Source organism: Emys orbicularis, chromosome 2 (assembly GCF_028017835.1).
Source record: "Emys orbicularis isolate rEmyOrb1 chromosome 2, rEmyOrb1.hap1, whole genome shotgun sequence".
NCBI lineage: Eukaryota > Metazoa > Chordata > Testudines > Emydidae > Emys > Emys orbicularis.
The window spans coordinates 249,371,630-249,392,878 of record NC_088684.1 but is presented as its reverse complement, the minus strand read 5'-3'; the positions used below and the strand labels follow the sequence as shown (position 1 = coordinate 249,392,878).

General features: G+C 38.5%; 1 protein-coding gene across 1 annotated transcript in view; it reads left to right on the top strand.

The window, feature by feature from the left end:
- Positions 1 to 17,172, top strand: part of SDHAF3 (succinate dehydrogenase complex assembly factor 3) — an 81,124-nt gene extending 63,952 nt beyond the window's left edge. The window contains exon 2 of the mRNA XM_065399671.1: positions 16,495 to 17,172. Coding sequence (XP_065255743.1) covers positions 16,495 to 16,698 — 204 coding nt within the window. The 3' untranslated portion in view covers positions 16,699 to 17,172. The remainder of the gene's footprint in view (positions 1 to 16,494) is intronic.
- Positions 17,173 to 21,249: the final 4,077 nt, after the last annotated feature.

Here is a 21,249-nt window from a genome sequence, read left to right as displayed (position 1 = left end):
TACTGCATGATTATATTAATCAGCTCCATTGTAACTGAACAATCTTTCATTCTCTTCTCCCAAATTAAAAAAAACAAAACAGTAAATAAATAAATAAACCATGACTTATGTATATGTAGTTGTAATTCACATGAATCACCACAAGGTCTTGACCCCTCTCCTTTTTCATTACAAAATATCTTTTCCTGACTCTCAAACAAAGTCTTCTATCAGCAGTCTTAGGCAGTCTTCCCATTCACTACCTTTTAGTGCCACTCCCTCAGTGGCCGGCAGGGGAACCCAGGCCCGCCTTCTACTCTGGGTTCCAGCTCAGGGACCCCCTAAGCAGCAGTCAAGGTCTGTTCCATTCTAGACCTTCCTGCCTTTCCCTGAGCCCTCTCCTATCTTCCCGGCCTCCCCCCTCTCTGGGTTTGCCAGCCGAACTGCACCTCCCTTCTCCCAGGGAGTGACTGCAGACTTTCCAAGCAGTCCCTCTTTGCTGTCAATTCCTGCCTTTATAAATCCGGCCCAGCTCCTTCCTCCTCAGCTGGGCTCCCTCTCTGTCAGGGGTTTACTTAGCCACCTGATTCCTCTCAGCTGTGGCCTGTTGGTTTAATTAGCCCCTTCTTTTGTGTTGTTGAATCCTTTCAGGACAAGTGTGGGGTGAACACCCCATCACAGGTGGCTTTACACCATCTTTCTACCCACCAGTCCTAAGGGCAGCTGAGGGGCTGGTTTGCCCCCTCAGCACAAATGAGAGTGGCGTTTTTCTTCTGCAGCCATATGATACCACTTTCCGTGTTTTACTTTAGTCATGTTTAGTGTGCCCAGGAAAAGAAACACCTGACCTGGCCCAAAGAATGAAGATGTTGTTTCATCAGTTTAGTCATTTTCTTCATTTGTAATCTAATCCATTTTGAATAGATAAATACATTATGATTTTCCTTTTGTGGATTAGCAAAACTAATCTTAAGAATTTTGCTTTTAAAAGAATCATGCAACAATTTGCTGACAAATTATACAGGTATATATAACTGTGAATTATCCCTATTCTCAGTCTCTTTTATCTTCTACATCTAAGTTCATGGATATTTGGTTGTTGGGGGTTTTTTGTGTTTGTTTGTTTTTATTTTTTCTCCTATATAGTGAACCCAAGTCCTCTGGGGCTTTACTCAGTGATGGGTCAAACCTTTTCATCTCCATAAATTCCAGGGCCAGAAGGAACCATTGTGATCATCTAGTCTGACCTCCTGTATAACACAGGCTATAGAAATTCCCCCAAATAAATCCTAGAACATATCTTCTAGAAAAAAAATCCGATCTTGATTTAAAACTTTTAAGTGATAGAGAATCCACCACAACTCTTGTAAATTAAAAAATTATGCCTTATTTCCACTCTGAATTGGTCTAATTTCCACTTCCAGCCATTGGATCATGTTATAACTTTTTCTGCTAGATTGAAGAGCCCATTATTACGTATTTGTTCACCATGTAGGTACTTTATAGAATGTAATCAAGTCACTCCTTAATCTTCTCTTTGATCAGCTAAATAGATTGAGCACCTGGTGTCTGTCACTATACGGCAGGTTTTCTAATCCTTTAATCATTCTTGTGGCTCTTCTCTGAACCCTCTCCAATTTGTCAAATCCTCCTTGAGTTGCGGACACCAGCACTGGATGTAGTATTCCAGCAGTGGTTGCACCAGTACCAAATACAGAAGTATTTTACAGAAAAATTATATACAGAAGAAATAACCTTTCCACTCCTACTCAAGAGTCCCCTGTTTATATATCCCAGGATTGTATTAGCTCTTTTGGCCACAGCATCACAGGCAGAGCTCATGTTCAGCTGATTATCCAGCATGACGCCAAAATCTTTTTCAGAGTCACTGCTTCCCAGTTGCAAGTATGTCCTACATCCTTTATTCCTAGATGTATGCATTTCCATTTAGTCATGTTAAAATGCATACTATTTGCTTGTGTCCAGTTTACCAGCTTATCCAGATTGCTGTGTATTAGTGTCCTGTTCTCTGCATTATTTACCACTCCCCCAGTTTTTGTGTCATCTACAAAGTTTATCAGTAATGATTTTATGGTGGGGGTTTTTCCAGGTCATTGATAAAAATGTTAAATAGAATAGGACCAAGAATAATCCCTGAAGCACCCCATTGGAAACAGACTTGCTTGAAAAAGATTCCCTACTTACAGTTACATTTTGAGACCAATCAGTTAGCCATTTTTTAATCCATTTAGTGTGTGCCATGTTAATTTTATATCATTTTAGTTTTTTAATCAAAACATTGTGCAGTACTAAGTCAAACACCTTACAAATGTCTAAATATATATCAACACTACTACCTTCATCAACCAAACTTGTAATCTCATTAAAAAAAGATTGTTACTTTGACAGGATTTACGTTTCATAAACCCATGTTGATTTGCATTTATGAGACTTCCAGCATATCAGGAAAAACATCCTAACTGTCAGGGTAGTTAAGCACTGGAATAAATTGCTTAGGTAGGTTGTGGAATCTCCATCATTGGAGATTTTTAAGAGCAGGTTAGACAAACACCTGTCAGGGATGGTCTAGATAGTAGTTAGTCCTGCCTTGAGTGCTTCGACGTCCCTTCCAGTCCTATGATTCTATATGTCACTAAAATTGAAATCCCCCCTGTATATTGTAGATAGGTGCATAAGGAGGAGATCATCCTGTTCCTTAGTTTGATTTGGTGGTCTGTAGCAAATACCAACTAATACCCCATCTTGTACTTTATCTGTTAGGACAGTGTTTCCCAAACTTGGGACGCCGCTTATGTAGGGAAAGCTCCTGGCGGGCCGGGCCGGTTTGTTTACCTGCCGCGTCCGCAGGTCAAGCTGAGCGTGGCTCTCACTGGCTGCGGTTCGCTGCTCCAGGCCAATGGGAGCTGCTGGAAGGGCCATGCATCTGATGAAGTGGGTATTCACCCATGAAAGCTTATGCTCCAATACATCTGTTAGTCTTAAAGGTGCCACAGGACTCTCTGTTGCTTTTTACAGATCCAGACTAACACGGCTACCCCTCTGATTTTGGACAGTGTGTGCCTCTCCTTTTGTGCACTCAGTCCTTCTTAAGTAGGATGTAACCATTAATTTTAACATTCCAGTCATTCAAATCATCCCACCAGGTTTCAGAAATACCAACTAGATCAAATTAATGCTCATAAATGAGCAATTCAAATTCCTCTTCTTTGTTACCCAGGCTCGTAGCATTGGTATACAGGCAATTTAAGAATTTCTTCTCTTCATGTCCTTTAGTTCCTTGATTAATTTTGTTCTGAATATCTCCATTTTGTGGTGGATGCTCCTTTTTTACCCTCCCCTTTTGCTATCAGTTTAATCCCCTCCTGACTATTCTAGCCAGCCTGTCCCTGAAAAGATTGGTCCCCCTTCTACAGAGATGGAGACCCTACAAACTATACTGCCTCCTGTTCCCATAGAAGGTAGACCAATGTTCCACAAAACCAAAACCCTACACCACATATGTAGTCGGTTATTCATGTGCAGAATCTTCTGCCTTCTGTCTTCTTTTGCTCATGGGACAGGAAGGATCTCAGAAAAGATTTCTTGTATATTCTTCTTCTTCAGCATGCTTTTGAGTTGCCTGAAGTCATCTACTACACCTCTACCTCAATATAATGCTGTCCTTGGGAGCCAAAAAATCTTACCGCGTTATAGGTGAAACCGCGTTATATCGAACTTGCTTTGATCCACCGGAGTGTGCAGCCCCGCCCCCCCGGAGCACTGCTTTACCGCGTTATCCGAATTCGTGTTATATCGTGTCACGTTATATCGGGGTAGAGGTGTATCTGTGAGATATCCTGCGACACAGTGTCATTAGTGCTGATATGACTTCAGAAGTCTTCCCATATCTTAGAATGGCATCTCATGTTTTGGCTCCGGGAAGGGAGCCTGTTGTCTACTTGTCTCTTGAAGAATGTTCTTTTGAGTCTTCTGAGTATCGAGTCTCCAGCAAGGATCGTCTATCTTGAATGATTGGAAATCTCTTCGTGGGCAAGTTTGATTTTCCTACAGCTACCATCTGCATGTGTGTCCTGTACATTTCTCTGTTCCCTTGGATATATGATGTATCATGAGAGGTATCTTCCATAGTTTCTACATTGAGGACCTGTTATCTATTTGAAACTTCTAGCTGTATGTAATTCCTCCTGATTGTCTTCTCTCTGGGGGACACAGACTGCCCAGTTTCATCTGTCTCCAACAGTGTAGTGTGCCCCCATGTCCTCTTGCTTGGTTATGAGCCACCAGGCCTCTTCTCTGACTTCCTCTATGTCCAATTCCTTGGTAGCCAGATGCATTTTTCCTTGAACCTTGGGTACTGGTATTTTCACAAACCTTGCTGTCGAGGAACTCCTCAGTTTCTCTGATTCTCAGTAATGTCTCAAGTTGCCCCTCCAATCCAAGAATCATTCCCTCCAGGACAGCCACCAACTTGCACTTCATGAACATGAAATCCCCTCTGTTTTCAGACAGGAAAGAGAACATGGCACATCCATTGCAGGTCACCACCACTGTTCCATCGCTGGCCATCTTGTTATCACATGTAGTGCTGAACCTGGAATAAAAGCCTCTCTCACTCACGTTTTCTTTTAACCCTTCATTTCTGAAGAAGAACAAAAATGAGGATACTGAACTTTCTCCAAGTAGAAGAGACAGTGAACCCCATTCTCCCGAGCAAAAATGGTCTCTTATGTGTGCTTTCGAATTTATTTCTGTCATCAGCATAACATAACAGCATTCACTGAACTAGGTGGCAGTCTGTACATTGCAGTTCAAAGGAGATGTTTTTTCTTTCTGCACTTTGGAGCCAGCAAGACTGATACTTTCTTCCTTTGTCATGATATTTTAGAACTTTGAAGATCATGCATTCAATTGCCTTTTTATAATTTATGAATTCCATGGATGTTAATGATTCAAAGATAGGAAGAAAACTGTATGAACCTCATTATTATTTGACTAACCCATTCATTTTATCTCTGTAGTTATCACTTACTGTAAATACGGTCTTGCCCTTTTTTGTAGAAAAGGCTTAAAGAAGGTTTGCTTTTTTAAATTAACATAATAGATGGGATTTTCTAAGGAGCCTTAGTGATGTAAGACACAAGTGTCATTGAGATTTTTTTAAAATGGGACTTGTGCTTAAGCCACTTTATTTAGGCTCTTTTGAAAAATCCACCCAATAAGCCTAAAAAGTATTCTTTAGTATCTCGTATTTCACTTGCTGGTGGCTTAAACGTAGTTTTACTGGGGAAGCAATTCTTAATTGCTCTTAGTATTTTGCTTCACAGAGTGGTAACATATAGAATTAACTAGGGTCCTGATTTAGCACAGTTTTTGAGATTGGTGTTTTTCGACGGCTGTACATTTAGCGTGTAAACTCTTTGGGGAAGAGACTTTGGGCTTGATCCCTGCCCCTTCTTGTGCTCTTTGTGTGGATAGAGTGATACACAAGGGACAGAAAGCTGTTTTAGCAGTTCTCCTTGCTTAGCGAAATACCCAGGTGGTGTAGAATTGCTGCAGTTTGAGCCAATAAGGAGTCATTAAAGCCAGTGCTAGTTAGAGCAGTCCTAAGGCTGTTCTAATATGCACCAGGGACCAAACTAGCGCTGACTGACCCTGGCCCCACCTTACCTTGGACAGGGAGACAGAAAAACACCTATGTGCCTCCCTTTCCTCCTCAAGTGCACTCAGCCTGGCTGTGAAGCACCTGCAGACCTAGCCACTTGTCTTCAGTTTTGTCCATTTTGCAGAGTGCCTGCTACAAACTATTAATAATATACCGGGCAGAATAATCCCTCCAGTATATATTGCTATGTAAGGTATTGTGATGTACTGAGGAGTTTTTCTATAGTTGGAAGTTACCAAAAAAAAAACAACCAACAACCCCAAAAAACATTGTGGCAGAAGAGAGGTAAATTACTGATATGGTAGTGAAAAACAAAACAATTCATTAATTAAATTGCTTGCAATTCTCATTTCAAGGACTATGACACATTGGTAGGTATTCACAGAAAGGTGATCTATATCTAGAGTATTTTACTACATGAAAACTAAGACATGCTGCAGGCACTTCATTCTTGATGCTCTTGTTACCTACATGTAAAGGATTGAATTCATCTCATGGGGACAGAGAGGAGATGCATATTTATTTGAAGATTAGGTTGTTTTCCCATTATGGCTTTAACTTACTGTTGGAGTTTGTCTAAACCATGCATGTCAAAATATGTATGCAATGAACAAAATGTCACTTGATATTGTAAGCAGAACCTTAAATTTACAGTTTTCCAAGTCAGCAAATTATATAAAACATTTTGTAGATGTTTGCAAATTAAGTAAAGAATAAATAAATATGAATTTCAAACAGCAACAACATTGAATTCAGTAAGTATTCACATCAAGTTTGAGTGGTTTCTGAAATGGCACCACAGACAAAGTCAGATCCAGTGTATTTGTTCTTTTAGATGCTACTTTTGTAAATATGCTTTTGTGTTGATGCATCATTGCCTTTAGGATGACATGTCTTTAAGCTCGTATTTTCAAGTCTCTGATTCATATCAGTTTGTGATGTATGTAGGAACTATTGAAGTTTTCCGAGACATCCAAAGCATTTTCACCTAGAGACAAATTCTGATGAACACACTTACCCTCACAGAGGCAGATGTCTCCAGGCAAAGGGGAATCAGTGGTGATATGCCTCTAGATGGCAACTATTGGGTGCCACCCTTGAAATGTCATGGAGCAGAGAACTGTCACACAGAAGAGGTGGTAGGCAAGGGATGGGTATGCCCAGGGGACATGTATTCAAATCCCTAGCTCTCGTCCCTTCTCGAGTGGGGATGCGGGAGCTAGGGAAACTGCTATACCCTCAGAGCTGCAGTAGCAATCACAGAGTAGCTCCCAGCTGCTCACCATGTGGGGGAAGGTATTCCTGCCCCTTTGGAATCTAGCCTCATTAGGAATGGCATAGCTTCTGAGCTATGTTCTCGTTAACATCAGTGCCTTGCAAATTATGATGTCTGGATGTTAGAATGTAAAGAAAATGGATATACCGTAATTCATTATCACGGCCAACATTTCATTTGCACCATTGATAGCGTATATGGTGTTCTGCTTTAATAGACAGAAAACCCACACAGTCTGTAAAATGACTTTAGATTCATTTACTATATTTTGGATTCTTTATTTTTCAATTTCTGTCCTAGAGATACGTTGCATAAATGCCAAGAGCTTTACATTGCTTGTTTTCAGTATTGTTACTGAGCAAGATTGTACAGCTGTTGCTGTTTGGTATTCTAAGAAGAACTGCACAACAAGAAGTTGATTTTTTTCTTCTAAATCTACCACTTAAAAATCAATACTAGTTGGATTGTTCTTTGTGTAGAATTTTGCAACTAGAGTGAAAGTAAATAATTTGCCTGTGTAACATGTCAGTGATTTATTAGACTACTAAAGGCTTCGGAATTCAAATTTGGCCATCTAACTTTACAAGAATTTGTACAGACTGTAGAACTGAAGACTAGCTAATCTATCATATATGTTGTTTATAACATTGGATTTTCACTTATCTGTATACAATCCCATCCACAAACCTAGGGCCAGTTCCTGCCTAATGTAACTCCACTGAAATCAGTGGAATTACAGTAGGAATTAATTTGATCTCTTGAATATAAATCATAGTTAAAACTGACACTGTCCTGAACACACCCCTAATTTAAGAAGGGGAAAAGTGTAGTGAGGAAGAGAACACAATGTTGTGAAAGAAAGTTTTTAAACACTGAGTTATAGCTCCTTTTAATGTTAATAGAAATCGTGGACCGAAGTCCCTGGACTAAAAACGTGGAGCGTCTGCCTTAACTTAGATTTGTTTGTTTAATAGTTTTGTTCAAAGACTTAGTTATCCATGCATTAAACTTCAGAGTCATTGGATAAATTTATATAGAATCTGATCCAAAGACTATTGACTTTAATAGGTTTTGGATTAGGCCCATACATCATATATGTGGATGTGCTATATTTGTGATGAATTACACATATAGAAATACATTTATCATATGCCTATGAATACATCATTTGGCCACTAATTCATTTCCCCAGTATATATTCTAAATTACAATTGTAATTGTGGCTTTTGTAATGAGAATACTTAAGCACTAGTAACTGGACTGATATCACCAACTCAGTTCATGTAAACCACTGAACAATTATAAATGGGAATATATCTCTATTCCCCCTCATCTAGTCCTCCCCATGATTAATCCTTTACAAAAAGTGTTGAATAACTGTTCTGAATAGGCAATAAAATAAAACAGTTATTCAATAAAATTAAGTTAAAACAATATTTTAATCTATGCAAAATGTAGTTTCTTTAGTAAGTCAAACTGTTGTTGTATTCAGAGTTACACTTCAGGATTTTTAGAAGATGTTAGTGTTGCTTGTGGAATGGACCATAAGTACATTATGCTCAAATGCATTTTATGCTTCATTTCTAACTTTTAGAGTTTTATTGTTCCCAGGTCTTCTTAAGAAAAGTAAATAATTAGGCTCCAATCCGGCAAAACACTTAAGCCTGTGTTTAACTTTAAGTATTTAAATAGTTCCATTGATTTCAATCAGTGAGCATCCTAGGCAGCTCAAAATGCTCAAATCCTGTAGTGATCTCCCTCAAATCCCACCCTAGATCCGGATTGTCTTAAAAAATAAATCTACCCTTGAAAACATTTTGCTTCCCTTTTCACCCACCTCCCCCCGCACTTCAGAACTGACATCCAGTCCTGTTGCATGAAACTGAGGTTTCCCAGCCTGCTCACAATATCATTTTCTTCTCAGCTTCAGCAAAAGAAAGCCCTTGTGCCAAGCAGCACTGAGAAGTGTATATATAGGAGGTAACAGCTGGGAATCTTCTGGCTCAAAACTGCAGCTGTCAGAATCAGCAAAAAGGGGCCACTGAGTAGGTGGAAGGCTTGTTGAGATGTTCTAAGCCCAGCAGTGTTACAGCTGTATTCTGCTGCTGCAATTGCATTGCCTAATTACCTGGAACAAATTTACAGAACCTTAGGCTGTCTGGCCAAACCAGGAGTCTTAACAGTCAGCAAATTATAGTTGCCAGAGGCTTTTCAAAAGAGGGGAAAAAGTAAATTTTAATTCTTGTCCCCCTTCCACTTTAATCCCATGCCACTTTAATTTCTCACTATCTCTTATAAAAGCTAAATTGGAGGCATTTTAAATAGCTCTCCTTTTAATACTGAGGAATACACAGTGAGAATTGTACATATTCATTGGCCTGTGCTCTACTGTTGAAAAGCTGGAATGGGATTGAGGAAGTGGTTTGTAATAGGAGAAAAGCAAAGGGGTCTTGAACAAACAAGTAAATATTCAAAACAATATGGAAATGTTTATCCCTTTCCTTGCCGTTTCCCCTTATCTTCCTACTAGCAATTATTAGAAAAGATGGTTGCCATATTAGTGCACAGAGTGGAGGAATCCCCATTAAGGATTCTGCCACCCTTGTTTCTTCTTAGCATATGTACAACATGCCTGAGGTGGCATGTGAGCGGGATTCATCACTGACTATGGTCCACTGGTTGGATCATTAGCTTCCCTGGCCCAGACCGTGTACTGATGGGGAGTGCGACATGAACACGGATCCATGCCCCCCACCATGATTGCTTATGGTACACAGTACCTTATACTTTGAATAGTCCCATTGAAACCAGTAGGGCTGTCCAAAGGGTAAGGTACTACACACCAAGGGCAAGTGTGGCAGAATGTGGGCCCTTAACCTGTAAAGGCTAGTTTAAACAAAATTATTTTGGGACTATTTTCACCACTGTTACTCATGTTGGTTAGTACCTTACTATGTATTGTGATTAGATGTTGATAGATGTTTGGCTGCATGTGTGTGTTTCCTCTGTGTACCGCCCCAGCCCTGTGCAGACAGCTGGCACAGCAGACCTTGAGCGAACCACCCAATGACCACAAGATCCATTAAGGGATGTAGGCACCCAGCCAGGTTTATTGTTGACGAAGCTTGGTACTAGTATCCCACAGACTCTACCAGACCACTAATACATGTATGCCCGTAACAATGGACCAGCTCATTGAACGGTGGGACTTTCCATTCCTCTGTAGGCCAGACAAAGATACTTCCTCTGAGACACATCTTTATGCCCTGATACAAACAAGTCAGTACTGCCCCCTGATGTGGCTAGTTATTACTAGGGCTGTCAAGCGATTAAAAAAAGTAATGTCGATTAATCACACGATTAAAAAAAATTAATCTTGATTAATTGTGCAATTAATCGTGCTGTTAATAATAGGATATGATTTAAATATTTTTGGATGTTTTCTACATTTTCAAATATATTGATTTCAATTACAACACAGAATACAAAGTGTACAGTGTTCACTTTATATTTATTTTTATTACAAGTATTTGCACAGTAAAAAAAAAATAGTATTTTTCAATTCACTTAATACAAGTACTGTAGTACAATCTCTTTACCATGAAAGTTGAACTTACAAATGTAGAATTATGTACAAAAAATAACTGTACTCAAAAATAAAACAATGTAAAACTTAAGTGCCTACAAGTCCACTCAGTCCTACTTCAGCCAATCGCTCAGACAAACAAGTTTGGTTACAATTTGCAGGAGATAATGCTGCCCGCTTCTTGTTTACAATGTCACTGAAAGTGAGAACAGGTGTTCGCATGGCACTGTTATAGCCAGCGTCACAAATACTTACATGCCAGATGCGCTAAACATTCATGTGCCCTTCATGCTTCAACCACCATTCCAGAGGACATGCATCCATGCTGATGACAGGTTCTGCTTGATAACTATGCAAAAGCAGAGTGGGCCGACGCATGTTCATTTTCACCATCTGAGTCAGATGCCACCAGCAGAAGGTTGATTTTCTTTTTTGGTGGTTCGGGTTCTGTAGTTTCCGCATCGGAGTGTTGCTCTTTTAAGACATCTGAAAGCATGCTCCACACCCTGTCTCTCTCAGATTTTGGACGGCACTTCAGATTCTTAAACCTTGGGTCAAGTGCTGTAGCTATTTTTAGAAATCTCATATTGGTATCTTCTTTGCATTTTGTCAAATTTGCTGTGAAAGTGTTCTTAAAAGGAACATGTGCTGAGTAATCATCCGAGACTGCTAGAACATGAAATGTATAGCAGAATGCGGGTAAAACAGAACAGGAGACATAGAATTCTCCTCCAAGGAGTTCAGTCACAAATTTACCGGTAATTATTTTTTTTAATGAGCATCATCAGCATGGAAGCACGTCCTCTGGAATGATGGCCGAAGCATGAATGAGCATATGAATGTTTAGCATATCTAGCATGTAAATACCTTGCAATGCCGGCTTCAAGACTGCCATGCGAATGCCTGTTCTCACTTTCAGGTGACATTGTAAATAAGAAGCAGGCAGCAGTGTCTCCCGTAAATGTAAACAAACTTGTTTGTCTTAGCAATTAGTTGAACAAGAAGTAGGACTAAGTAAACTTGTAGGCTCTAAAGTTTTACATTGTTTTGGTTTTGAATGCAGTTATGTAACAAAAAATCTATATAAGTTACACTTTCACAATAAAGAGATTGCACTACAGTACTTGTATGAGGTGAATTGAAAAATAAACAAAAGAAATAGTATCATTTTTACAGTGCAACTATTTTTAATAAAAATAGTATAAAATGAGCACTGTATACTTTGTATTCTGTGTTGTAATAAAAATCAATATATTTGAAAATGTAGAGGAACATCCAAAATATTTAATATATTTCAATTGGTATTCTATTAACAGTGCAATTAATTATTTTTAATCGCAATTAATTTGAGTTAATCGTGTGAGTTAACTGTGATTAATCAACAACCCTAAAAATACTATTTTGTTTTTTTTACAGTGCAAATACTTGTAATCAAAAATAAATATTAAGTGAGCACTGCACACTTTGTATTCTGTGTTGTAACTGAAATCAATATATTTGAAAATGTAGAAAACATCCAAAAATATTTCAATAAATGGTATTCTGTTATTGTTTAACAGTGCAATTAATCACTTGAGAGCCCTAGTTATTACCCATCACCTTGTACATGTTGGTTTGATCAAAACATTTTTATTACGTACTGTTATCTTGACTGTATCTTTTAGGAGGGGTCAGTGTGTTCCTATTATCCTTGGGGAATGTTTTTGTACCATCCTTGATATGGGGATGTTTTGGAACCACTGGATATTGGGATGTGTTTACGTGACTACTCTGTGACTAGCACTTCTTAGGAATGTGTATTTTTTCAATATCAGCCCTGGTTTTGCCAGATTCTGTGAGCAGATTCTGCCTCATACCAGGCCTCTGCTACAAGGGCTTATGTCTCAAGCTCTCTTCTTACTACATTCCCCCGCTTTTTGTCTTTTTATGGAGAGAATGTTTACCCATTGTTTTGTAAATGCATAATGCATGGACTGAAGCTGGTCTAGTGGGCTAAACACTGTTATGTAGCCACCTTATTTTTCCATTCACACATTTATGTCCCATCTGTCTCTTCGTTTGCACATTCCCTTGTACCACTGATGGACAGATTTTATTTTTTAATTGTTTTTAGTTCCTTATAGTGGACCTGGGAATGTTAGGCCCAGGACCATGGCTGAGGTGTGGGGTGTAGAGTTGTGCTTTGATAACCTATGAGTGACATGAGGAGGCCTTTATACTTAGCTGATGAGATGGGCTTTGGTCAGGATTATAATAATACGCATATGTGTATATGTTTGTACCTTAAACATTTTTTATAGGACACATTTGGTTCAACACACCTTACAGAGTATTCAAGTATACAGATGTTCAACAGTCCTTACAAACTGCATAAGTACAAACATTTGCTTTTAAAACATTAATAAGCATTTGATTATTCCTTATAATTATTATTTATTACGATGGCAGTGTTGCTAGCTAGTTGGTTTTTTTTTTTAACCCAGTGTTGTAATTTGGCTTTTTTGGTTTGACGTTGCATGTAGTAACACATTTCCATTAGGGCAGTTACGGTTATGGCTTGTATTTTCATTAATCTGTATTACACTAAGTGTTTGCACTATTGAGTGGAGAGCACCATCCTTTGGGATTGCCCACCAAGGTATTTTTAACCTTTTTTTGCACACTTTTATCAGTGTGGTTAGATGTTTGGCTGTGTGTGTGTGTGTGTGTGTGTGTGTTTCCTCTGTGTGCCGCCCCAGCCCTGTGCAGACAGCTGGCATGGCAGCCCTCTAAAAATAAATACTTGCTTCAAAGATTAACAATTGAATGTCAATAATACAAACATTAATAATGAGAAATTGGTAAAAATTGTGAGAAATATAGTTCTATACCTAAATATGCCCTACTTTTAGCAATGCAGTTTTAAAAAGCAGCAGCAGCTAAGAATTGTCCTAAGCATATGCTGAAAAGGAGCAGTTATTGTAGCCTAGACTGTTAGTGTTGGCATGCAACATTTAGCCATGAGCATGCTTTTAAAGTTAAACATGTTATGAATGATTAGGGTAGAAAAATTCATAAGCATTCTACTTCGGCAAAGGGAATGATATGTCAACATTCTTCATTGCACCTACTAGTATAAGGCTATTGCGACTTAGAAAGATGCAGTGTAAGCTTATGAATTTAATACATTTTGTAATAGTTAAAATGGTGTTGAAAATTTGGAGAGGGTATAGAGGAGAGCCACAGAATGATCCAAGGGCTGGAGAAGATGCCATATAATGAGAGATTTAAGAGATCAATCTTTTGAGCTTATCAGAAAGAAGATTGGAGAGGTGACTTGATGACAGTGTATGAATACTTTCAGGGGGAGAAAATACTGGATACTAAAGGCTCCTGCTCAGTCTAGTGGAGAACAGCATAACATAAGACTGGAAGGGACCTCCTGGTTCATTGAGTCCAGTCGCCAGGCAATTGTGTACCAAGAACTCATGGCTCAAAGTTAAAGCCAGACAAAATTCAAATGAGCAATCAAGCACAAATTTTAGCAGTGAAGGTGATTAATCACTGGAACATGCCACCTAGGGAAGTGGTGGGTTCTCCATCTCTTGTAGTCTTCAAATCAAAACTTGGATGCCTTTCTGAAAGATATGGCTTAGTCCAGGTATCGGCAACCTGCGTGAGACATTTTGTTTACGTTGACCATCCGCAGGCACGGCCCCCCGCAGCTCCCAATGGCTGCAGTTTGCCGGCCAATGGGAGCTGCAGGAAGCAGTGACCAGCCTGTGGCCCACGCCACTTCCCACAGCTCCCATTGGCTGGGAATGGCGAACTGCAGCCCCTGGGAGCTGCGGGTGGCCGTGCCTGAGGACAGTCAATGTAAACAAAATGTCTCATGGCCTGCCAGTGGATTACCCTGATGGGTCATGTGCCGAAGATTGCCGACCCCTGGTTTAGTCAAACACAAGTTATTAGGCTCAATGCAAGGTAGCTGGGTAAAATTCTGTGGCCTGTGTTATACCAAATATCAAACTAAACAACTTAATGATTCTCTCTCGCCTTAAAATTTGAATCTTTGCATAGTGAGATCTTATTTTTCTAGTGTGCATACTTTTGGGGGTTTCTTTTAATAAAATTTTTGGTTACATTTAATTTCTTCTCTCCTGCCCAATAAAGAAAATGCTATCCCTGGGTCCAGCTCCCCTGGATAGATGTGTAATTGAGGGCTAAGCTGTAGGGTTTAAATTTTAAAAAATGAGAGAAGTAATATTCTTAATAAATCTTTTAGTCACTGTAATTGACAAAGCTAGGACCTTGGGTGGTGAGATTCCCTATTGTGATCATCTTGAATTTGGAGATATTAGTGTTGTAAAAATAATTAAGTAGGATCATATTTTAAGTTTAGATAACTACATCATAATGCAATGTGCATAAAGAACAGTAGTAATGTTCTTTACCACTCCCATTTATTTTCCTAGTAGACTATTGCTGTCCATGGCAATTATTTAATGCTAAAAGGTAAAACAAAGCAAAAGCTCTGTGTAAAGGAAAAGTTGTAATCAGACATCGGTGCCCTAAGCAGTCATCTAAGTAACTGATAAGCATTTAGAATGTCTATTCACCAAATAAATCTTTACCCATGAGAATATCTTCACCATTTCAAGCAAGTAGAACCTTGCGAAGAGAGTTAAAACTGGTGTAAATGCAGAATTCTCTGTTATTTGAAGTCTTTAAACCATGATTTGAGGACTTCAGTTACTCAGCCAGAGATTAGGGGTCTATTACAGGAGAGGGTGAGTGAGGTTCTGTGGCCTGCAATGTGCAGGAGGTCAAACTAGATGATCCTGATGGTCCCTGCTGACCTTTAACTCTATGAGAACCTTTCGACCCTATCAGTGCCTTTCACACAGTCATTGCCAATTCATAATACGGTATTTCCTTTTGTTAGTTATCTGACCTCTTTCTGAATGCCACAGGATTCTCTTTTTGAAAAATAGGTTTGTTTATAAGTTTTCACTTTCAAAGCTTGTGATGCTTACAGAATTATTGTAATGCATATGAGACCTGATCAAAAACTCACTGAAGTCAATGGAAAAACTTCCATCAGATGGTTGGGGGGAATGATAACCAGTGTCACCATGAGACCAACTGGATGTCTTGTATGCATTTTTAAAATTATTTGTACATATGCTTTGAGCTCTGGAGAGGTGCATTTAAAAAAATGCAATATAGATAAGCACCCCCAGGTGAGGAAGACACATCAGCCACAATTCAGGAAAACATTCTTGTTCAGTAAAACACTTAAACATGTCTTAGGTCAATAGGGCTCAGGCATGATCTTAAGCACTTTTCCAAATTGGGGTTAGAGACAGAGTATTCCAAATTAGACAGGGTTTTATGGATCAAAATCTGATTTTACCAGGAAGCATGTGACTAGCCAATAGTTAGCTCAGGCTTTGGAGCACAGAATATTGTCAACATGCTACTAAGCAATCAGAGAGCAATGTTATAGATTAGATGTTGAGTTGTTCAGTAATTTTCAAGACTAGCCCCATGAGTGTATTGCAGTATTCTAGTGTGTATTGGCAGGGAAGTAGTATCAGTCCAATCACACCAATGTGCAAAGTGAATTCTGTTGATACTTTTGCTCAATAAAATCTATAAAAACATAGCATCTAAAATTAAATATACTATTGGACAATGGAGATGCATGAATTGATAAAACATGCAAATAAAGTGGTAGAGAGCTGATGCAGATTTTTTTTTTTTAAGCAGAAGTGTAAAATTACCAAAAGACATTGGAATTTTGATATATATATTTTAATAGGTTTTCATTCTTAGTGAAGATGCCCATTTCATCATTTTGTTTTGTAACTGATCCAGAGAAGGATGCATGGTAAAAGGACTGTACGCTTTGTACATATTAGCAGAGTCAATCAACATAAATCTTGCTTTTGTCATCTTTCTTTGACTTTTTTTTCCTTTCTATACTAGATTTATGCAGAAATGCTGTGGCAGCAAGCTAACGAAGACAGACAAAACTCAAGAAAAAAGACTTGCTTTGGAACCCCCCTCACAGAGGAGAAACTTAATGACTTCCATAATGAACAGATTGGACAGCTGCAGGAATTGATGCAAGAAGCCACTAAACCTAATAAGCAATTTAATATTTCTGATGATTCTGAATACAAGAACTAGATTTTTAAATGCACTTAAAAGCATTTTATAGCGCTTCCTTTTTCAATTTGAGTAGAACATTATTATGAAGAATAATGAAAGCTGATGATGTGGTAAATTTTGTGTGTTTTAACCTGATGTATCTGTTTCCTTATGCAATGATGTTAGAATTACTTTATGGTCCCAGGTTATGTAAATTATAACAAACATTTGCACTTTGTGGAACTTAGAAAATGTGCTTTATTTTAAGAATTTGGTAATTGTCATGTTTTCAAAATGGAAGGTTTTATGCTAGAATTGGATTTAAGCACCTGGTAGGTCTTGATTTCAAGCCAAGTCATTATTTGTATATCATCCACTTCTTCCTCTAATAATGGAAAGGATGCAATCAACTGTAATTTTCTGATGGGGATTCAGCAACTACAGTACAAAGAAGAAATGTGTGCTTCTGATTTGGGTTTATTGCATTGCAAAGAAGTAAACCATGCTTACAAGGATGTGTCATTCTTTCATTTGAATGCTAGTTTTCTTCATAAGTTTTATTGTGGAATTTTCCTTTAAACAAAATACATTTTTTATTCCAAAATTCACCCTGCTTAAAACCAGTCTTATGAGCAAAATAATGTTTTTCAGTTAGATCCCTAGAATCTATCAAAGGAGGATTCCCTTCCTTATCCCTGAAATCCTGCTATTTTACAGATAAATTGTCTTATTAATTCAGCAATAAAATAATTCTTTAGTAGAAATGCATACACTGAGTCAGTTATACAATTAAAATATAAAGACGCTTAAAGACTTAGTATCGTCCCTTATTCTGCTTTTATACAGAAAAAAAATGTTATATCTGATTAAAAAAAAAGCCTCCCATCTCTTCAAAATGCACAACCTATGTGCTCAAAGGCAATTTTCTCTTCAGTATTTTAAACCTATATTTATAATTATTGCTCATGTTGTTCTACTTTTGGATCTTCCACTGACTACTACCTGTAGAGTGTTCAAGAGAACATAATTTCTTTCCTCTTAAGGGACAGCAGCTTTGACAAGGAATTGCATTTACAGATATCTCAAGTTGTAGCAAAATGCTGTGTTTGCCTAAGTTAGGCTTGGTCTACACTTACCCCCCAATTCGAACTAAGGTACGCAACTTCAGCTACGTGAATAACGTAGCTGAAGTTCGAAGTACCTTAGTTCGAACTTACCTCGGTCCACACGCGGCAGGCAGGCTCCCCCGTCGACGCCGCGGTACTCCTCTTGTATAGCTGGAGTACCACAGTCGACGGCGATCACTTCCTGGTTCGACTTATCGCGTCCAGACAAGACGCGATAAGTCGAACCCAGAACTTCGATTCCCAGCCGCCGAACTAGCGGCTGGGTGTAGACATACCCTTACTGTTCTGGGAGCTAATTCTGAGAGGTTTAGGGAGTACCCTCTATCTCCCAGCTCCTAAAACTCTCAATACGAGCTGCAGGCTGTTTATCACCATTCAAGAATCAATCCCTAGATTCTGTACAAGGGGTGCTTTTGATTGCTGTGGAGCATGTTCTGGCAGCATGCCTCTGCTGCTCTTGTTATTTTGCATTGTAGTACCACCCAAAAGCCCAGCTAGTATCAGGACCTCGTGTTATTATGTAAACACATAGGACGACATGGTCCATTCAAAAGTCTTTAGATTTTTTTTTAATCAAACTCCAGTTCAGACCTTTGAATATAGCTCCTAAACTTATCAAATTTAAACTGGATTTACAGTAAATGTGGTAAGTTTCTGTAATAAGTCTACTTCAAGTTTTAATGGGGAACAATGTGCGCTTTCATGGGAAAGCCTCTTTAAATAACCTCACTTGTAAAACTTTTTTTATAGTTTCAAGCCAAGTCAGCACCCAACATTTTATATTTCTGCCTCTAGAAAATTAATATTTGAATGTGAAAAACTGTTATTCTAGGACTAGTTAAATGCAGCTGCCTTTGTCAGCACATAAAATGAAACCAATCTGACTCTTAAATAGCTAGTAGGGTGTTTTTAGTCATATAAAAATATTTGGTGGCGGAGTTAGTCACACATGTCTCGTAGACAAATTGGGTAATAGAGTGATTTGGTATGTAAATATCTACATTAAAATATTTAAATGGACAATGGACCTGAAACTTAAGGTAAATTGGAGATAAGATAAATCTGTATTTAAAAAAAAAACAAAAAACCACCACCTCTTTTTAATAAATGCAAGGACTCAAGTTTAATTTTGTCCCTGAAGTTCAATTTTTTCAGTGCAGAGTTTTTATTATCAGCTTGTAAGTAAAACAATATTCTTTACCTACACATTTCACAAAAATCCAGTATTGATGGAAAAATCTCAACACATTATAAACTTGATAAGACTATTGGTCATAACGAACAAGTTTTGCTCCAATCCTACTAACATTGCAGGTGCTTAACTTCCCATACATGAATAGTCCTACTGAGTCCTTAAAAAACAACTAGCTACACATCCAGCAACAAACAGTGAGGTGGTGAAATGCTTTGGTTTTTAATACAATGAATGAAAACTAAAGGACAGTGGGCATCTGCTACAGCCCACCAGCACTGAAGAAGAGTGAGAAAGGTGTTAAGGAATGCATCTATCAGGTTCCTTGGAAGTACAGGATACTCTACTGATGGAGGATTTTAAACTACCTTGTGTTGGGTAACAAATATGGCCAAACTTGCATCCAAAAGTCTTCAAAATTATGTAGCAAGCAGGTAATGATCTAAAATGTTAAGTCTCTGTTAGAGGAAAAGCTATATTGGATCTACTATTATTGAGAGGAACAGAGTATATGGGAATCTTGGGAACCAGCTACCTCAGGCTACTTGAATTCTGCACAATAAGGACTGGACTCAGAAAGCATACAGTGCCCAGATATTAGATTTCACACTGCAGATTTTGGAAGATTAAGAGATCTGGTGAGTAAGGTCCAATTGAGGAAGTATTAAAATCCCCTAGTATAGAAGGAGGTTGGGGAGTCCAAAAAGATGCATAATTAGAGCACAAACTACCCTTTCACTGGAGCAAAGGAGGGAAAAATAAAGATACAACAAACAGCAGAAAATGTGGCTTCATGAGGAACTGATCAAAGGTCTGAGTAAGTTTGTGGTGTTAATCACTAGAAATGGAAAATGGAGAGGTAAACAAGAATATAGTCTGTACATGTATGGCCTCTTTCCAGGGCCCGCCGGGGGCAGCCCTACAGTGGCTCCTCACCTCAGTTTTCCTCATGGGTCCCCACTAACTCCATATCAGCTTAGTATTTAGTCCATTAACAAGACATAGTCCATAACAAAAGTCCCCAAATATAATCCAAAACCCCCTTTGCTGCTCCCCCTTCCTTCAGCCCTGTCTGGCCCATGGCTCCAGCTTAAACCACAGTCTAAATAGATAAGTACCCAGGGAATAGGGGGAAAGATGCAATAAAAGCAAATAAGACCCACAATTAACAACTCACCTGTAACTAGATTTTTTTTTTATTAGCGCGTCTTGATGTACAGCAGTACATAACCCAGCTTCCTTGGAAGTTACTTAACCCTTAGTCACTTTTCCTGATTGAGCGTTACCCTTTTATTAGAATTTTTCCCCAACATGCATTTCGGGGAGGGGGGGAAGAGAGATTGGCTCTTTAAATTTGCCAGAAAGAAGCTGCTGCTCCCTTAGAAGCAGCCATTTTAGTTGAATGCATTTGGGTGTGTCTCTCTTTTCTAGCTGGTAAGTACTTTCAATTTATGTTACATTTTCCCCTTCTTATTTTTGAGAAAATATATTCCTGTGCTTTTTCAGGAGGTGCCAAGAATATGCTTTCAGGAAACTTCCCTAATTTAATTAGTAATATAAGCATGCTGACTAACAGTACATTTCATTTATGGCTATTAGCAGCACCAAGCACATCTAGAACACTCCTTTTGTCTTTTTATAACTAAGGGAAATATTTAGAGGGAGTTAGTCAACTTATGACTTTAATGCCACATGAAGACAATAGATTTAAATGCTTATGTTCTTTATTATTAAACATGGAGCTCTTGAGAACAAAGACTATATATTTATGCCTTGTACAGGGCTGGTACTTAGATACAAATCGTTATTCGTTAAGTAGCTAGAGTCTTCTAAGCATTGTACAAGAACATCTATTTGTTATTATGGTACTAGCCTGAACCAAAACTTTGTTTCTAAGCACCCCCAAACTTTGGGAACGTTAATGAACTTAATGGCTTGGCTCTTATCAATATAAAATACACATTGGATGTGAACAAGTATTCAGTTATATTTGAACAGGATGCAGTTCCCATGGATTCTTGCATCAATAGCATTGGGCTCTTGTACCATTTTTAAACAAAGCCTGTAATGTCATCTGTTAAAAGACAGCAACATGTATTCTATTATTATTATTTGTATTACAGCAGGAGTGTTTAGAATGGAACTTTTGGGTGAGGTGGGACAAGAAAGGCTGTAGAGGATAAGGTTATAGGCATCCAGATGGCAGAAAGGACCTGGATGAGAGTTTTAACACTGTGGACAGAGAAAAGGCATGATCTTGGAAACAATGAG